General features: G+C 43.5%; 1 protein-coding gene across 4 annotated transcripts in view; it reads right to left on the bottom strand.

The window, feature by feature from the left end:
- Positions 1-289: 289 nt before the first annotated feature.
- The window catches only part of LOC123994824 (interleukin-1 receptor accessory protein), a 45443-nt gene continuing 26641 nt past the window's right edge, over positions 290-19091 (bottom strand). For 2 of the 4 annotated variants that reach the window (XM_046297838.1, XM_046297839.1), the window contains exons 8-12: positions 17316-17442; positions 16976-17124; positions 13375-13518; positions 13013-13156; positions 291-1798 (exon numbers count right to left, since the gene is read on the bottom strand). In XM_046297838.1, the coding sequence (XP_046153794.1) occupies positions 1017-1798; positions 13013-13156; positions 13375-13518; positions 16976-17124; positions 17316-17442 (1346 nt within the window). In that variant the 3' untranslated portion in view covers positions 291-1016. Of the gene's footprint in view, positions 1799-11737; positions 12520-13012; positions 13157-13374; positions 13519-16975; positions 17125-17315; positions 17443-19091 lie in introns of those variants that run through there. The other 2 variants (XM_046297840.1, XM_046297841.1) reach the window with 2 other exon arrangements.

Here is a 19091-nt window from a genome sequence, read left to right on the forward strand (position 1 = left end):
GCACCTTCACTGAAAGCAGCCATTGAAAAAACAGCACGATATTCTCTCTCTCCCTCCCTTTTTCTACTCTCTTTTTCTGCACTTCAGCATTATGAATGTGCTGTACAGTGTCGTCATTGAACTTGCCTCAATCTGTGATCCATATGGAAAAAGGGTACAGCTTTTGATAATATAACCCTCATTCAATACAACACATTAATGTCATAAGGAAATACACTGTAATAACATTGCGACAAGGTTATATTTCCTGTAGAAATAATTCATAATCAAGTTTTAATGAATTGCATATTCACTGAGATGGGAAATTGTTGTGTGGCACATCAGAACACAATCTTAAAAAAGCATTGATAAAGTTGGATGGATTTCTGAACCAAATTTGAGTACCATTTGTCATGGGCTCAAAGGACCACCAAAGAAGGAAAATGGACACTAGATAGAGTATATTATGATAATCCAGAAACACTCAGCACAGTGCAGTTTGCTTGGACAGGTAGTTAGCATCTGTCAGTCAGTTCCAACAATCTCCAATCTTTTATGGTCCTCATTGTCCCAGAAGCCTGTCTGACTGGTTGCTAATCACCCACCCCCTTCCCCCAACAAAGTCACACACAGATAAACAGACGGGTCGACAAACCAACCCAGGCCAGTGGATGGTGAACGGGTGACGTCTTCAATAGGTCAGTGAAGAACCAAATGAGATACAGAACAGACAATATTTAATGTCAAATGTTTGTCATTACATACCCATAAAATGTACTTTCCACATTTCTCCACTTAAGAAACAAAGTTGTCTCCTCTGCTATTCTAATCCGATATGTCCTTAGCATTTCGCAATTTGTAAGCCAAGTTTATTTCAGTTGCCCCTGTCTTCAGACAGTGTTCTACAGTGCACAGCCATGCCTGATATTGCTGCTTTTATTGTTATCTACTGTAGGTCGCACGCACAGTTGTCAAAGTTCTGTGGTTGGCTAGGCGAAGGATGTGGTTGTTCTGCTGGAGTTTCAGTACTCTTAGGGTCAAGTCCCGCTTGGGTCTTTGTGCTGCTTGGATGAAGTTCTGGTTTCGGTCTCTGTACTGATTTGATGAAGTCCTGGTTGGGCTTTTGTGCTGCTTGAATGAAGTCCTAGTTGGGTGTCTGTGCTGCTTGGATGAAGTCTTGGTTGGGTCTCGGGTCTGATACTGTTTTCTGTGGGTTGATGTGTATGTTGGGTCTTCACAGCCGCCCTACCCAAGATTCCGTGGGGCTCTCCCACACACACTCCACAGTTCTTACCGTGTCCCGCCTTCAACATCTCCCTGCTGCGCGCCTCCTGTATCCTCTGTATCCTCCACTTGCGCCCCCTGCCTCTGACACCGTTGCCTGCAGCACTCTTGCCATCCCTCTGTCTCTGTGGCTCGGCTGCATCCTGCGGCTGGCACTGCTGGCGCAAAGAAGTGGCCAGGTCGGAGTGGGACGATGTGCTGTCGATGAGCCTCCTCCCCAGGGCCAACGGTCTCACAGGCAGGGCCAGGCGCAGGCGCTTCCAGAAGCGAGAGGTGGACGACTCCGACTGGGGTCCCCTCCAGATGATGGTGGTAGTACTGCGGCGTAGCTGCTTGGCCTCAGTGCAAGAGGCCAGTAGTCTCGGGAGGGGGCTGTAAAGGATGGTGATGATGTGGGCATGGCAGGTGAGCTGGATGTAGAGTCCCAGGCGACACTCCAGCAGGCTGACACTCTTCTCTGTCAGGTAGGTGGGGCTCAGGACCACCAGGAGATGACGGCTTGACCGCATACACCTGAGGACAGCCTCTGACATATCTAGGGGAGAGAGACTCACCTTAGAACCTACCAGGATGGCACAATGACACTATGGGCAACATTCAATAAAACCGCATTGCGCTATTTAAAGATACACTATGTGTGTTTAGTTGCTGACTGTTTACATCAAAATGTTGGATTGAATACGCAAATGTAAACATGTCTTATCTCATTAAATCACACAAATACTTAATTTTAGGGAAACAAACATACAGTGGAGAGAACAAGTATTTGATACACTGCCGATTTTGCAGGTTTTCCTACTTACAAAGCATGTAGAGGTCTGTAAATTTTTGTCAATGAATTACTTAAAAATCATACAATGTGATTTTCTGGATTTTTGTTTTAGATTCCATCTCTCACAGTTGAAGTGTACCTATGATAAAAATTACAGACCTCTACATGCTTTGTAAGTAGGAAAACCTGCAAAATTGGTAGTGTATCAAATACTAGTTCTCCCCACAGTATATGATTTTGTGGGGAGGAGAGGTAGAGGTAGGCTCCTGCCTCTCCTCCCCACTGCTACTAGGCTCCTGCCTCTCCTCCTCTCCTCCCCACTGCTACTATTTCTGTCTATTTAGGGGAGACATTTTTGCTGAAGAGCACCCCTACAAGGCACAAATTATGTTTTGCAAAAGCTGTTTTGCTATCACAAATGCCACATCCTATGGCATTGAGGTGTACACCACATCACATCAGGCTTCATCAATGAATGCATCGATGACGTCGTCCCCACAGTGACCATACGTACATACCCCAACCAAAAGCCATGGATTATTGGCAACATCCCCACTGAGCTAAAGGCTAGAGCTGCCGCTTTCAAGGAGCGGGACTCTAACCCGGAAGCTTATAAGAAATCCCATTATGCCCTCTGACGAACCATCAAACAGGCAAAGTGTCAATACAGGACTAAGATATAATCATATTACACCGTCTCTGATGCTCGTCGGATGTGGCAGGGCTTGCAAATCATTAGAATACAAAGGGAAGCACAGTTGAGAGCTGCCCAGGGACATGAGCCAACCAGATGAACTTAACTACTCCTTATGCCTTGAATCTATTCTTAACTATATTATGCCTTGAATCTATTTGATCGTGCCCAGAAAACTGTTCCTTTCAGTTATTATAGCCTTTAGCCGTACCCTTATCCTACTCCTCCTCTGTTCCTCTGGTGATGTAGAGGTTAATCCAGGCCCTGCAGTGCCTAGCTCCACTCGCATTCCCCAGGCTCTCTCATTTGTTGACTTCTGTAACCGTAAAAGCCTTTCATGCATGTTAACATTAGAAGCCTCCTCCCTAAGTTTGTTTTATTCACTGCCTTAGTACACTCTGCCAACCCGGTTGTCCTAGCCGTGTCTGAATCCTGGCTTAGGAAGACCAACAAAACCCCTGAAATTTCCATTCTTAACTACAACATTGTCTGACAAGATAGAACTGCCAAAGGTGGTGGAGTTGCAATCTACTGCAGAGACACAGGTCTGTGAGAGCCAGAAATCTTGCTTGAATGTAGTTGACCAAATACTTATTTTCCACCATAATTTGCAAATAAATTCATTAAAAATCCTACAATGTGATTTTCTGGATTTTTTTTCTCATTTTGTCTGTCATTGTCGAAGTGTACCTATGATGAAAATTACAGGCCCCTCTCATCTTTTTAAGTGGGAGAACTTGCACAATTGGTGGCTGACTAAATCATTTTTTTGCCCCACTGTATATGTAGGTAGAGTTATTAAAGTGACTATGCATTGAACATAACAGAGAGTAGCAGTGGTGTAAAAGGAGGGGGGGAATGCAAATAGCTATTTGATTAGATGTTGGGTAGCCATTAGATTAGATGTTCAGGAGTATTATTGCTTGGGGGTAGAAGTTGTCAGAATCCTCTTGGAACTAGACTTGCCGTGCGGTAGCCCGAGAGAACGGTCTTTGACAAGGGTGGCTGGAGTCTTTGACAATTTTTAGGGCCTTCCTCTGAAACTGCCTGGTATAGAGGTCCTGGATGGCAGGAAGTGATGTACTGGGCCGTACGCACTATCCTCTGTAGTGCCTTGCAGTTGGAGGCCGAGCAGTTGCCATACTAGGCAGTGATGCAACCAGTCAGGATGCTCTCGATGATGCAGCTGTAGAACCTTTTGAGGATCTGAGGACCCATGCCAAATCTTTTCAGTCTCCTGAGGGGGAATAGGTTTTGTCACGCCCTCTTCACGACTGTTTTGGTGTGCTTGGACCATGTCAGTTTGTTGGTGATGTGGACACCAAGGAACTTGAAGCTCTGAACCTACTCCACTACAGCCCTGTTGCTGAGAATGGGGGTGTGTTCGGTCCTCCTTTTCCTGTAGTCTACAATCATCTCCTTTGTCTTGATCACGTTGAGGGAGAGGTTGTTGTCCTGGCACCACACGGCCAGGTCTCTGACATCCTCCCTACAGGCTGTCTCGTCGTTGTCGGTGATCAGGCCTACCACTGTTGTGTCATCGCAAAACTTTTATTCTTTCTCATTTACAACTGCGAACTGGCCAAGATAAAGCAAAACAGTGTGACACAAACAACAACAGGGAGTTACACATGAAGTAAACAAACAACAAACGCAGTAAATACAATAGAAAAAGTCTATATACAGTGTGTGCAAATGAGGTAGGATAAGGGAGGTAAGGCTTATAGGCCATAGTGGCGAAATGATTACAGTATAGCAATTAAACACTGGAATGATAGATGTGTAGAAGATGAGTGTGCAAGTAGAGATACTGGGGTGCAAAGGAGCAAAATAAATGACAGTATGGTGATGAGGTAGTTGGAAGGGCTATTTACAGATGAGCTATGTACAGGTGCAGTGATCTGTGAGCTGCTCTGACAGCTGGTGTTTAAAGCTAGCGAGGGAGATATGAGTCTCCAGCTTCAGTGATTTTTGCAGTTCGTTCCAGTCATTGGCAGCAGAGAACTGGAAGGAAAGACGGCCAAAAGAGGAATTGGCTTTGGGGGTGACCAGTGAAATATACCTGCTGGAGCACGTGCTACGAGTGGGTGCTGCTATGGTGACCAGTGAGCTGAGAAAAGGCGGGGCTTTAGCTAGCAAAGACTTATAGGTGATCTGGAGCCAGTGGGTTTGGCGAAGAATATGAAGCAAAGGCCAGCCAACGAGAGTGTACAGGTCGCAGTGGTGGGCAGTATATGGGGCTTTGTTGACAAAACGGGTGACACTGTGATAGACTGCATCCAATTTGCTGAGTAGAATGTTGGAGGCTATTTTGTAAATGACATCGCCGAAGTCAAGGATCGGTAGGTTAGTCAGTTTTACGAGGGTTTGTTTGGCAGCATGAGTGAAGGATGCTTTGTTGCGAAATAAGAAGACAAATCTGACCTGTAGCCAGAACTTCTTTAACATGAACGCCCGAGATGGCATAGCAGTTCAGACGTCTTTTGTCCTCGTCTTGTCGTGTCCTGTATATATATATATATTTACAACTTTTTTTCACATACATTTTTTTTTTCTCCATCAACTCATCTTCAAAACACTCTCCTGCAACCCGCCTCACCAATTTATATTTATAAATAAGTATTATTTACCTCAAATCTGCAATCCTCCAAGAAGCTAGCCAGAAGCTAGCCAGAAACTCCAAGAAGCTAGCCAGAAGCTAGCCAGGAGCTAGCTAGAAGCTCCAAGAAGCTAGCCAGAAGCTAGCCCGGAGCTAGCTAGAAGCTAATCAGAAGCTAGTTCAGAAGCTAGTTAGCTTCTTTACTGGCAAATTGTTAGTATTCAGCTAACCATTGTTTGTGGTCATCAGCTATCCTTTAGCTTGAAAATCTATCACCAGTTTTGTACGGCGCAGCGCGGCTCGGAACGGATCATACCGGACCAATTTTTCTCTCCATGTCCTTGGATTTCAACTGCTCTCTGGACATTCATTCCCGGATCTCACAGCTAGCCAGCTGCTATCCGTGTGTCTATCTGCTCTCGTCGATTCCGGAGCAAACATCAATTACTCCGGAGCTAGCCAGCTCCGTAAATCACTCCTGAGCTCCGTCAATCACTCCTGGGCTGCAGTCACCTATCCGGACCCGTTTTACTGCCTACGCGGAGCCCCACCGGGCCTTCACAACTGGACTGCCGACGTTGTCTACCCGAAGGAGATCCGGCTGGCTCCTCCGTCTCGACGTTACCTGAACGCCCATCTGTGGCCTGCTAACCGTTAGCTGTCTTACCGGCAGCTCTCAGAATAGACAATCGGACATTTTATTTATTTTTATTATTATTATTATGTTTATTCTTGGGCCTCTATAACTATATCTATTGTTTTTATTTTATTTTTGTTGTTGTGTGATTTGGACTAATTCCCTCTACCACACGGAACCCCACTAATCTACTGACGGAATGCAAGAGGTGGCTAACAACAGACCCCCTTCCTATGCTAGCTTGCTACCGATGTCCTGGCTAGCTGTCTAAATCGCCTTGACCCCGAAACCAACCACTCCACTCTCTGGACTCTTTTGATCACTCAACTAAGGATGCCTCTCCTTAATGTCAATATATCTTGTCCATTGCTGTTCTGGTTAGTGTTTATTGGCTTATTTCACTGTAGAGCCTAAATGGCATATATTATAAGAGCCTCTAGTCCTGCTCACTATACATTATCCAATTGATTAGTTCCACCACCCACACATGCAATGACATCTCCTAGTTTCAATGATGTTTCTAGAGACAATATCTCTCTCTTCATCACTCAATACCTAGGTCTACCTCCACTGTATTCACATCCTACCCTACATTTGTCTGTACATTATACCTTGATGCTATTTTATCGCCCCCAGAAACCTCCTTTTACTCTCTGTTCCAGACGTTATAGACTACCAATTCTTATTGCTTTTAGCCGTACCCTTATTCTTCTCCTCCTATGTTCCTCTGGCGATGTAGAGGTGAATCCAGGCCCTGCAATGCCTAGCTCCACTCCTATTCCCCAGGTGCTCTCTTTTGATGACTTCTGTAACTGTAATAGCCTTGGTTTCATGCATGTTAATATTAGAAGCCTCCTCCCTAAGTTTGTTCTATTCACTGCTTTAGCACACTCTGCCAACCCGGATGTTCTAGCTGTGTCTGAATCCTGGCTTAGGAAGACCACCAAAAATTCTGAAATTTTAATTCCAAATTACAACATTTTCAGACAAGATAGAACTGCCAAAGGGGGCGGTGTTGCAATCTACTGCAAAGATAGCCTGCAGAGTTCTGTCCTACTATCCAGGTCTGTACCCAAACAATTTGAACTTCTCCTTCTAAAAATCCACCTCTCTAAAAACAAGTCTCTCACCGTTGCCGCCTGCTATAGACCACCCTCTGCCCCCAGCTGTGCTCTGGACACCATATGTGAACTGATTGCCCCCCATCTATCTTCAGAGCTCGTGCTGCTAGGCGACCTAAACTGGAACATGCTTAACACCCCAGCCATCCTACAATCTAAACTTGATGCCCTCAATCTCACTCAAATTATCAATGAACCTACCAGGTACCCCCCCAAAGCCTTAAACACGGGCACCCTCATAGATATCATCCTAACCAACTTCCCCTCTAAATACACCTCTGCTGTCTTTAACCAAGATCTCAGCGATCACTGCCTCATTGCCTGCATCCGTAATGGGTCAGCGGTCAAACGACCTCCACTCAAAGCCTTAAACACGGGCACCCTCATGGATATCATCCTAACCAACTTGCCCTCCACTCATGTTGGCTACTTGTAGCTCAGTTGGTAGAGCATGGCGCTTGTAACGCCAGGGTAGTGGGTTCGATCCACCGGACCACCCATACGTAGAAGGTATGCACACATGACTGTAAGTCGCTTTGGATAAAAGCGTCTGCTAAATGGCATATATTATTATTATTATTATTATATTATCACTGTCAAACGCTCCCTGAAACACTTCAGCGAGCAGGCCTTTCTAATCGACCTGGCCGGGGTATCCTGGAAGGATATTGATCTCATCCCGTCAGTAGAGGATGCCTGGATATTTTTTTTAAATGCCTTCCTAACCATCTTAAATAAACATGCCCCATTCAAGAAATTTAGAACCAGGAACAGATATAGCCCTTGGTTCTCCCCAGACCTGACTGCCCTTAACCAACACAAAAACATCCTATGGCGTTCTGCATTAGCATCGAACAGCCCCCGTGATATGCAGCTATTCAGGGAAGCTAGAAACCATTATACACAGGCAGTTAGAAAAGCCAAGGCTAGCTTTTTCAAGCAGAAATTTGCTTCTTGCAACACTAACTCAAAAAAGTTCTGGGACACTGTAAAGTCCATGGAGAATAAGAACACCTCCTCCCAGCTGCCCACTGCACTGAAGATAGGAAACACTGTCACCACTGATAAATCCACCATAATTGAGAATTTCAATAAGCATTTTTCTACGGCTGGCCAAGCTTTCCACCTGGCTACTCCTACCCCGGTCAACAGCACTGCACCCCCAACAGCAACTCGCCCAAGCCTTCCCCATTTATCCTTCTCCCAAATCCATTCAGCTGATGTTCTGAAAGAGCTGAAAAATCTGGACCCCTACAAATCAGCCGGGCTAGACAATCTGGACCCTTTCTTTCTAAAATTATCTGCCGAAATTGTTGCCACCCCTATTACTAGCCTGTTCAACGTCTCTTTCGTGTCGTCTGAGATTCCCAAAGATTGGAAAGCAGCTGCGGTCATCCCCCTCTTCAAAGGGGGGGACACTCTTGACCCAAACTGCTACAGACCTATATCTATCCTACGAAAGCCAAGTCAACAAACAGATTACCGACCATTTCGAATCTAACCATACCTTCTCTGCTATGCAATCTGGTTTCAGAGCTGGTCATGGGTGCACCTCAGCCACGCTCAAGGTCCTAAACGATATCTTAACCGCCATCGATAAGAAACATTACTGTGCAGCTGTATTCATTGATCTGGCCAAGGCTTTCGATTCTGTCAACCACCACATCCTCATCGGCAGACTCGACAGCCTTGGTTTCTCAAATGATTGCCTCGCCTGGTTCACCAACTACTTCTCTGATAGAGTTCAGTGTGTCAAATCGGAGGGTCTGCTGTCCGGACCTCTGGCAGTCTCTATGGGGGTGCCACAGGGTTCAATTCTTGGACCGACTCTCTTCTCTGTATACATCAATGAGGTCGCTCTTGCTGCTGGTGAGTCCCTGATCCACCTCTACGCAGACGACACCATTCTGTATACTTCCGGCCCTTCTTTGGACACTGTGTTAACAACCCTCCAGGCAAGCTTCAATGCCATACAACTCTCCTTCCGTGGCCTCCAATTGCTCTTAAATACAAGTAAAACTAAATCCATGCTCTTCAACCGATCACTACCTGCACCTACCCGCCTGTCCAACATCACTACTCTGGACGGCTCTGACTTAGAATACGTGGACAACTACAAATACTTAGGTGTCTGGTTAGACTGTAAACTCTCCTTCCAGACCCATATCAAACATCTCCAATCCAAAGTTAAATCTAGAATTGGCTTCCTATTTCGCAACAAAGCATCCTTCACTCATGCTGCCAAACATACCCTTGTAAAACTGACCATCCTACCAATCCTCGACTTTGGCGATGTCATTTACAAAATAGCCTCCAATACCCTACTCAACAAATTGGATGCAGTCTATCACAGTGCAATCCGTTTTGTCACCAAAGCCCCATATACTACCCACCATTGCGACCTGTACGCTCTCGTTGGCTGGCCCTCGCTTCATACTCGTCGCCAAACCCACTGGCTCCATGTCATCTACAAGACCCTGCTAGGTAAAGTCCCCCTTATCTCAGCTCGCTGGTCACCATAGCATCTCCCACCTGTAGCACACGCTCCAGCAGGTATATCTCTCTGGTCACCCCCAAAACCAATTCTTTCTTTGGCCGCCTCTCCTTCCAGTTCTCTGCTGCCAGTGACTGGAACGAACTGCAAAAATCTCTGAAACTGGAAACACTTATCTCCCTCACTAGCTTTAAGCACCAACTGTCAGAGCATCTTACAGATTACTGCACCTGTACATAGCCCACCTATAATTTAGCCCAAACAACTACCTCTTTCCCAACTGTATTTAATTTATTTATTTATTTTGCTCCTTTGCACCCCATTATTTTTATGTCTACTTTGCACATTCTTCCATTGCAAAACTACCATTCCAGTGTTTTACTTGCTATATTGTATTTACTTTGCCACCATGGCCTTTTTTGCCTTTACCTCCCTTCTCACCTCATTTGCTCACATTGTATATAGACTTGTTTATACTGTATTATTGACTGTATGTTTGTTTTACTCCATGTGTAACTCTGTGTCGTTGTATCTGTCGAACTGCTTTGCTTTATCTTGGCCAGGTCGCAATTGTAAATGAGAACTTGTTCTCAACTTGCCTACCTGGTTAAATAAAGGTGAAATAAATAAAAATAAAATAACAGGCCGCTCTGTCCTCCACTCGTTACCTGTATTAATGGCACCTGTTTGAACTTGTTATCAGTATAAAAGACATCTTTCCACAACCTCAAACAGTCACACTCCAAACTCCACTATGGCCAAGACCAAAGAGCTGTCAAAGCACACCAGGAACAAAATTGTAGACCTGCAACAGGCTGGGAAGAATGAATCTGCAATAGGTAAGCAGCTTGGTTTGAAGAAATCAACTGTGGAAGCAATTATTAGGAAATGGAAGACAAACAAGACCACTGATAATCTCCCTCGATCTGGGGCTCCACACAAGATCTCACCCCGTGGGGTCAAAATGATCACAAGAACGGTGAGAAAAAATCCCAGAACCACACGGGGAGACCTAGTGAATGACCTGCAGAGAGCTGGGACCAAAGTAACAAAGCCTACCATCAGTAACACACTACGCCGCCAGGGACTCAAATCCTGCAGTGCCAGACGTGTCCCCCTACTTAAGCCAGTACATGTCAGCCACCAGCAATGTTTGTCCTCCAAACACGAAGAGTTGTGTTTTTACCAAAAATTTATATTTTGGTTTCATCTGACCATATGACATTCTCCCAATCTTCTTCTGGATCATCCACATGCTCTCATCCAGGCCCGTCTGAAGTTTGCTGGAGAGCATTTGGATGATCCAGAAGAAGATTGGGAGAATGTCATATGGTCAGATGAAACCAAAATATAACTTTTTGGTAAAAACACAACTCTTCGTGTTTGGAGGACAAACATTGCTGAGTTGCATCCAAAGAACACCATACCTACTGTGAAGCATGGGGGTGGAAACATCATGCTTTGGGGCTGTTTTTCTGCAAAGGGACCAGGACGACTGATCCGTGTAAAGGAAAGAATGAATGGGGCCATGTATCGTGAGATTTTGAGTGAAAACCTCCTTCCATCAGCAAGGGCATTGAAGATGAAACGTGACTGGGTCTTTCAGCATGACAATGATCCCAAACACACCGCCCGGGAAACAAAGGAGTGGCTTCGTAAGAAGCATTTCAAGGTCCTGGAGTGGCCTAGCCAGTCTCCAGATCTCAACCCCATAGAAAATCTTTGGAGGGAGTTGAAAGTCCGTGTTGCCCAGCAACAGCCCCAAAACATCATTGCTCTAGAGGAGATCTGCATGGAGGAATGGGACAAAATACCAGCAACAGTGTGTGAAAACCTTATGAAGACTTACAGAAAACGTTGTAAGGTCTACACCAGTTGTGTTCGGCGCATGTGACTAATAAAATTTGATTTGATATTCTGCAAAGCTAGATTTTTTCCAACGGTCAAATAAAATTACAGAATAGTTTTGATGTACTTTAAAGGAATGTAGTGTGAAAACTTACTAATCACTAACAAGTGGGCTCCCCTCAAAACTGTGCACATTAATCACACTGATTAAAGACACAAATTAAACATTGCTATGGCATGTTCGACTGAATTTCACCCTGTATATTTTCCATTATCAAAAACAATGACAAATTCACATACTCATAGCCATCAGATATCACCTTCCAGAAATATATTTCAACCAGCAACTCCAAACACACAGTCATGTGAAAGATAATGCATAATATGACAAACAATGAAAATGTGATGAAATTAAATTACATGGATGAAATGGATATTGAGATATGAAAAAAATGCATTTATTCGGATAACAAATATTTACATAATATGAAAGTATACAAAATGAGACAATGTGAGACTCTTTCAAATAAGCATTTAACAAAATGCAAAACAAATTGATGAATGGTTTCTCACTCACAAAAAGGAAACAAAATGACAGTGTAATAATGGTGTGTGTGTATGTATGTGTGTGGGCGTGCGTGCGTATGTCACATATATGCTATGTCATTCTGTATTCTAAGTGCGAGTTGCGTCTCCACAATGTTATTATGCTCGCTGTGTGTCTATAGCTATATTTTGCAGTGGTATAGCGTTACTATCTTGGCTCTGTAGCTAGTCTTTAATCCTTCTGACAGGTAGCTCCACTCGGAGTCGCTTCCAGAACGTAGAGGACAGATCGCTGGATTTGTCCCCTTGCCATCGGACCAACGCCAGAGCTACTCTCGCTCGCCTCAGCTCGCGCACCCAGCCGCCCCGCCTCAATGGCTTATACTGGACCAGAATGACCCGCAGATGTCCACCCCACGCCATGCTGTCTAGCCCTGCCTTGAGCTCCAGTAGGGCCTGGGTCCCCTGGAGGCCGTATCCTGGACTGAGCACCACCAGGACGCGGCGACTGCGGCCCACAAAGGTCAGCGTCTCGTCAGTGATGGCTGGGAAGGGGATCACACCATTCTCACTCAGTAACACAGCACTTCCGAGGGGTCAGAATGAGCAAGGCTCTATGCAGATTCACTAATATTGATCACATAATGGGGAGTCATTTGGGATGCAAGATTATTTGTAGATCAGTGATTCAGCACAGCGCCTTCATTTAGGCCAATCCTCTGAATCCTCTAATGGTAATAGCATGTGTCATTTTTAGGGCCAGGGGAGGTTTGCTGACCATGTGACATGACCAGGGAAAATACCAGGCCCTGGTTGTAGGCTTTTAGAGAGTTTTTCCTGGTCAGGTTGTAGTCAGGAAACTCTCCGGTCTGTAATCATCTCCCTCACAATTCCTACACATTTCTACCCACTGGTTCATTCTAACACACTGTTCCCCTTTCTCTCATACACTCCTCATCCCACTGTTGGACTGTTCCATACTGATATCAGGGCCTGAAGATAGACCATAATATTCTGTCTAAGCTAGACCATACTCACTCCCTCCAGGAAGGCTGTCCCTGTCGAAGATGCAGACGGTATAGCCCAGCTCATTCTCCAGGACCCTGCGGAGTGTCAAGAGGACAAATTGCTCCTCCTCGCTATTTCTCGCGTACGAGATGTAGATGTCATACTCCTTGTCGTCTGAATGATGGAGGAAGCAGAAACACAGTAAGAAGGGAAAAAAATGTATTTCAGAGATGTCATTATTAGGGTCAGGAGTTTCCTGACCACATTATTTTTCCAGGTCAGGTTTAATATGTTGGAGCTACACTTTCTTGGCCAGGTCAAGTGGTCAGGAAAAACGAATGGCCCTAGTTGGTTATTCTTAGCAAGGTCTGTCTGTACAGTAGGTGTCCCACCTGTACAGCGTTCGTCGGTTCCAAACCAGGAGCGATAGAGCAGCAGCAGCTCCAGCCAGAAGATGTGGTAGACCACGAACAGCACCAGCATCAAGAACAGAGTCACGCCCAGGCCACAGCCCAGCTCCACGGATGGCAGGTATACTGAAAATTAAATTAGAGAATTGGTTGCCTCGGGCTGGCCTAGTTGGTAACACCATCACCTGCAGCATATATTTTACCACTATTCAAGGCGACATTTTCACAGTGCAAAAGAATTGTGCAAAGTGCAAAAAATAGCATAAACCAAATGTTTTATTTAACTTACTGTATACTTAGTCAGGTGATTCCCATTGAGGCCAAAGTCGCAGTATGATTTAACACAAATTTTGTAAACTGAGCAATACATCTATAGTTTCCTCTTTATAAAGCACATTGTTGAAGAAAAAGTAAAAATGTAATCACACTGATTACAATGAGGTTTATTGTAATTTTAGCACTTTGCACAATTATTTTGCACTACGAAAATGTTGCCCTCAGTCTGTGGTAGCCTTAAATCAAATTCAAACCCTCCTACCTGTATGTCTCATCCTGCTCTCCCTCACTGTTACGCCTGCTTATCCCCCCAAAAAAATAATAAAATAGGAAAGGCCTGTGTGATATAGCCAACTCTTCTAGCCTACAGAATTGGTGTGACCTACACTCACTGGAAATACTATTGATAATGATAATATATTGTACTTTGTTTGTTAATTCTTTAGAGCATAAGAGGTTGGGGGAAAGGGGGTGCTATGCTGACATATGGAATTGTTTTAAGATGGTCATACTATGGATTACTTAGCTTGTTTGTTTTTATTTAAAAAATTAATTTAAAAAATCTACACGAAACTACCTTCATAATTCCATATTACAGGTACTGGTTACCTTCAGACTGTCACGTTCTGACCTTAGTTACTTTGTTTTTGTCTTTGTTTTAGTTGGTCAGGGCATGAGTTGGGGTGGGCAGTCTATTTGTTTTTCTATGTTGGGTTTTGAGTTCGACCTAGTATGGTTCTCAATCAGAGGCAGCTGTCAATTGTTGTCCCTGATTGAGAATCATAGTTAGGTAGCCTGGGTTTCACTTTTGGTTTGTGGGTGTTTGTTTCCGTGTGAGTGTTTAGGCGACACCGTACTGTTTCGGTTTTGTATATTTCACGTTTATTATTTTGTTCCAGTGTTCAGTTGTGTTTTTGAATAAATCTATATGGACACTTACCACGCTGCGTTTTGGTCCGATCCTTACTCCTCCGTTACACAGACGAGTCCCATGACACAATCTCAGCTTTCCACAGTGCAGTCCCATTCATTTGTAGGCCAAATGGTTCGGACGCTACTAAACAGAAGTTGGAAAATAGATGGTGCCGACTACCAACTTCAGATATCTGTAGCTTAAACTGACGGATTTTAATGGGATTTTTTTTATTATGTAACTTAGATTGATGCACCGGTGCTAGGGGGTTAAGCACCTTTCACAGGAGTCATTGCAGCCCAATGTGCTTCACAAGTTATTGCTTGAAATAATAAAACATAGTCTTACACTAAAGAATGTAGCATGTAAAAATAAAACAAGATAAGCAAGATATAAAACAATGGTAGAAAAATAATACTAATAAAGGAAACAAAGAGAATCAAATGTAAAAGCGTTAAAACAGAATAAAAAGGCAAACTTGTTCAACAAAATCGAAATAATAGGAATATAGTTTTTTTAAAGAATGTACACTAAACAGTCCAAACCTCTGCTACTTACCCTCTGCAGAGATCAAATTTTTTTTTCTTCTATCATGGAAATGATCGGTGGTGGAAATTCGAATAATGAAGAGAGGCAAAGCCAATAATCAATCAACGTATTACTTGTATTAAAAACGTATTATAATAAGGAGGCTGGTCGCACCACCCATGCAGGTGAAATGGAGTGAGAGCCCACCTGTACAAAAAGTACAGGAGCATTTATCTAGTCAAACTACCCCATGCAAGTTTGCCTCAGTCTGTCGCAACTGAGTGAGAAAAATAGGGGCCAGAATGACAGGAAGTCACTCCATACATAATCCCTCTAACAACCGCTCAAAGGTTCCCCCAAGTTGGGCAAGCAAGTACCTTTGACTATCGGCCCAGATGATGTATGGTCGTACTGGTCACACACACACAAAACATGAAACTTTCGCCCAGAAACAGGCTCCAAACAGAACAATAGCTTTATCATTGCTGTGCAGGATATAACCTTTACTCAGTCTCCAGTTAACTTAAGAGGAAACAGTTAGTTTCTTGGCTGAGTGCCCAGACATCATGGGGTCATTCTACACACACAGAACAGTTAGAACAGGCCTCTATTAACTTATTGGTGACAGGGGGAAGTATTTTCAGGTCCGGATGAAATGCATGCCACATGTCAACTGCCTGCTACTCATCCCCAGAAGATAAGATATGCATATTATTATTCGATTTGGATAGAACACTGTTTGAATCATGTCTGTGAGTATAACAGAACTTATTTAGCAGGCGAAACCCCGAGGACAAACAATTCCAAATCATTGGGAACCCAGATTTCTAAGGGACCTTCTTGCAGTTCCTACTGCTTCCTGAATGTCACCAGTCTTTAGAAATTGGTTGAGATTTTTCCTTTGTGTAATGAAGAAGTACTGCCATATTGAACGAGGGTAACTTGAAGTGTACTGTTAGATAGAGGCGCGTGACCAGAAAGCTAGCTACAGTTTGTTTTCCTCCTGTATTGAACACAGATCACCACGTCTTCAATTTTATCGATTATTTCTGTTAAAAAATACCTAAAGTTGTATTACAAAAGTAGATTGAAATATTTTGGCAAGGTTTACAGGTAACTTTTGAGATACATTGCGCAAGTTGGAACGAGTGTTTTTCTGGATCAAACGTGCCAAATAAATGGACATTTTGGATATATATCGACGGAATTAATCGAACAAAAGGACCATTTGTGATGTTTATGGAACATATTGGAGTGCCAAAAAAAGAAGATCGTCAAAGGTAAGGCATGAATTATATTTGTATTTCTGCGTTTTGTGTCGCGCCTGCAGGGTTGAAATATGCTTCTCTCTCTTTGTTTACGGAGGTGCTATCCTCATATAATAGCATAGTTTGCTTTTGCCGAAAAGCCTTTTTGAAATCTGACATGTTGGCTGGATTCACAACAAGTGTAGCTTTAATTTGCATGTGTGATTTAATGAAAGCTTGATTTTTATAGTAATTTTTTGAATTTGGCACTCTGCATTTTCCCTGGTTTTTGGCCAGGGACGCTAGTGTCCCACATATTCCAGAGAGGTTAAGGCGCGCACACACACTTTTCTATCTATATGAGTTTGTTAAAGAAACTAACTCAAGATCAATGCCTAGGCTTAAAGACATATATTTTAGTACAAAAGCATTAGTAAGGTTTAACAGAAAATGTCCTCACAGATCACAAAACAGTCCAACAAGATCAACCACAGACCACAAGCTACACACCACTTTCCCATGGTGACTAATACAATATTCAGCACATTTCCACACAAATTATCAACAAATGTCCTATTGTGTCATGCTATGCTCTGTCGTGTTTTAAATCATTCCTCACCCTCCTCTTCTAGCACTGCCCTGCGGGTGGCTACATCTCGGCCGTTGCGTCCGGAGCAGTTGTATTCTCTGGTCAGGTCCTCTGAGCTGAAGTCCTGGATGCGGAGCACATTCTCAACTGTCCTATCCCCAAAATAATCCAACACCACCCTGTAGGATAGAGAGATGTGGGGAGGAGAGAGGAGATGAAAGGAAGAAAAAAATTGGACAGACGTAACAGAAGAATGAGAGGAGAGGATAGAAACCAACAAAAAGAACAGTATAAAAGAATAGAGAAGAATAGAGATGAGAAGATAAAGTAACAGAAGAGACAAGAAAAGACAGAAGAGGATGAGACTTACCTAGAAGTGAATGAGATGCGGGGATCAGCTAGCTGATCTACAGTCTTCCCATCGATGGTCCACCAGGTCTCCCTGGGTCCTTCCAGGTAGGGCAATGACACCCTGCATGTGAGATTCACCTCTGACCCTGCAACAGTCACCACGGCGATCAATACTGCTGCATTACCATGGGAACAATGTCTACTGTGCTGTGTCACCATGACAATATCACCCAATCTCAACAACTCACAAAAAAATGCAAGTAACATTCTGTGAAATGATATTGATTGTACCCAATTGCCAGGAATCAAATGAATGTGGAACTGTCACTTTGGTCTGCACCCTGTGATGGGAAATATTATTATTGGCACACCAAAAAACAGCTAAACTGGTACAACACTCTACACTAACTGGGGCAACAAATATAACCTACAACAAAACACACTGGGAAATATGTTAAATGAGGCCCAGAAGTCACAATACCATGCACCTACAATTGGTCAATAGGTTGGAAATGCACTGTATTCTATGTGGTGATATTATTCTAACATTTGAAATACAGATATTCTTTCCTCACTTCTGACAATTTTCACACAATGCAGTGTAATATTTTGTCAAACGTTTACATTGCATGTTGAGTTGTTAAGTCGAGCCTTGCTGTTAGAAAACAAATCAAAGTATCCGGCTTTCTGTTATCACATATGCATCTCCCCAAACGCACTCGATAATCATTGCCCATCTCAACTTTCAAATTAGTGACAGCCAACACATAAGATAAGTTTATAAAACTTAGTTACAGTACCCACTAAGTTCTAAAACTGATCTCAAGTCAGTTATTAAAATGTTGGAGATGGAGAGGCCTCAATGTGAGATTCACCTCTGACCTTGCAACAGCCCACAAGGCTATCAATACTGCTGCATTACCATGGGAACAATATCACAGCTACATCCATGACTACAACGTTGTCACATTAAACATTTGAATAAAATTCAAAAGGAATAGCCAAAACTCTGATGTTGATGATTCAATTTGTCAATGTTGAGTATGATTATATTTTCTATATATTGAGAAAACTCTGTCACAACCATATGCTTAGTATTAATTCTAATTCGATGATCACAACAGCGAAAAGTGGGAAATGATGGTCTGATCTTCAACTGAATTGTATGAATTGTTATGGGGAAAGGATTGAATCTGAGTTGAATAAGTTTAACTTGATTTATCGTAATATGCACTGAGTGTACAAATCATTAGGAACACCTTCCTAATATTGAGAAGAACCCCCTTTTGCCCTCAGAACAGCCCAAATTTGTCAGGGCATTGACTCTACAAGGTGTTGAAAGCGTTCCACAGGGATGCTGGCCCATGTTGACACCAATGCTTCCTACAGTTGTGTCAAGTGGGCTGGATGTCCTTTGGATGGTGGACTGTTGAGCGTGAAAAACTGCACAGCATTACAGTTCTTGACGCAAACCGGTGCACCTGGCACCTTACCCCGTTCAAAGGGACTTAAACCTTTTGTCTTGCCCCTTTACCATCTGAATGGCACACATTACACAATCCAATTGTTTCAAGGCTTAAAAATCTTTCTTTTACCTGTCTTCTCCCCATCTACACTGATTGAACACTACACTGATAGCTGTCACCTGGATTCACCTGGTCAGTCTGTCGTGTGTGTGTGTGTGTGTGTGTGTGTGTGTGTGTGTGTGTGTGTGTGTGTGTGTGTGTGTGTGTGTGTGTGTGTGTGTGTGTGTGTGTGTGTGTGTGTGTGTGTGTGTGTGTGTGTGTGTGTGTGT

Source organism: Oncorhynchus gorbuscha, linkage group LG14, assembly GCF_021184085.1.
Source record: "Oncorhynchus gorbuscha isolate QuinsamMale2020 ecotype Even-year linkage group LG14, OgorEven_v1.0, whole genome shotgun sequence".
Lineage (NCBI taxonomy): Eukaryota > Metazoa > Chordata > Actinopteri > Salmoniformes > Salmonidae > Oncorhynchus > Oncorhynchus gorbuscha.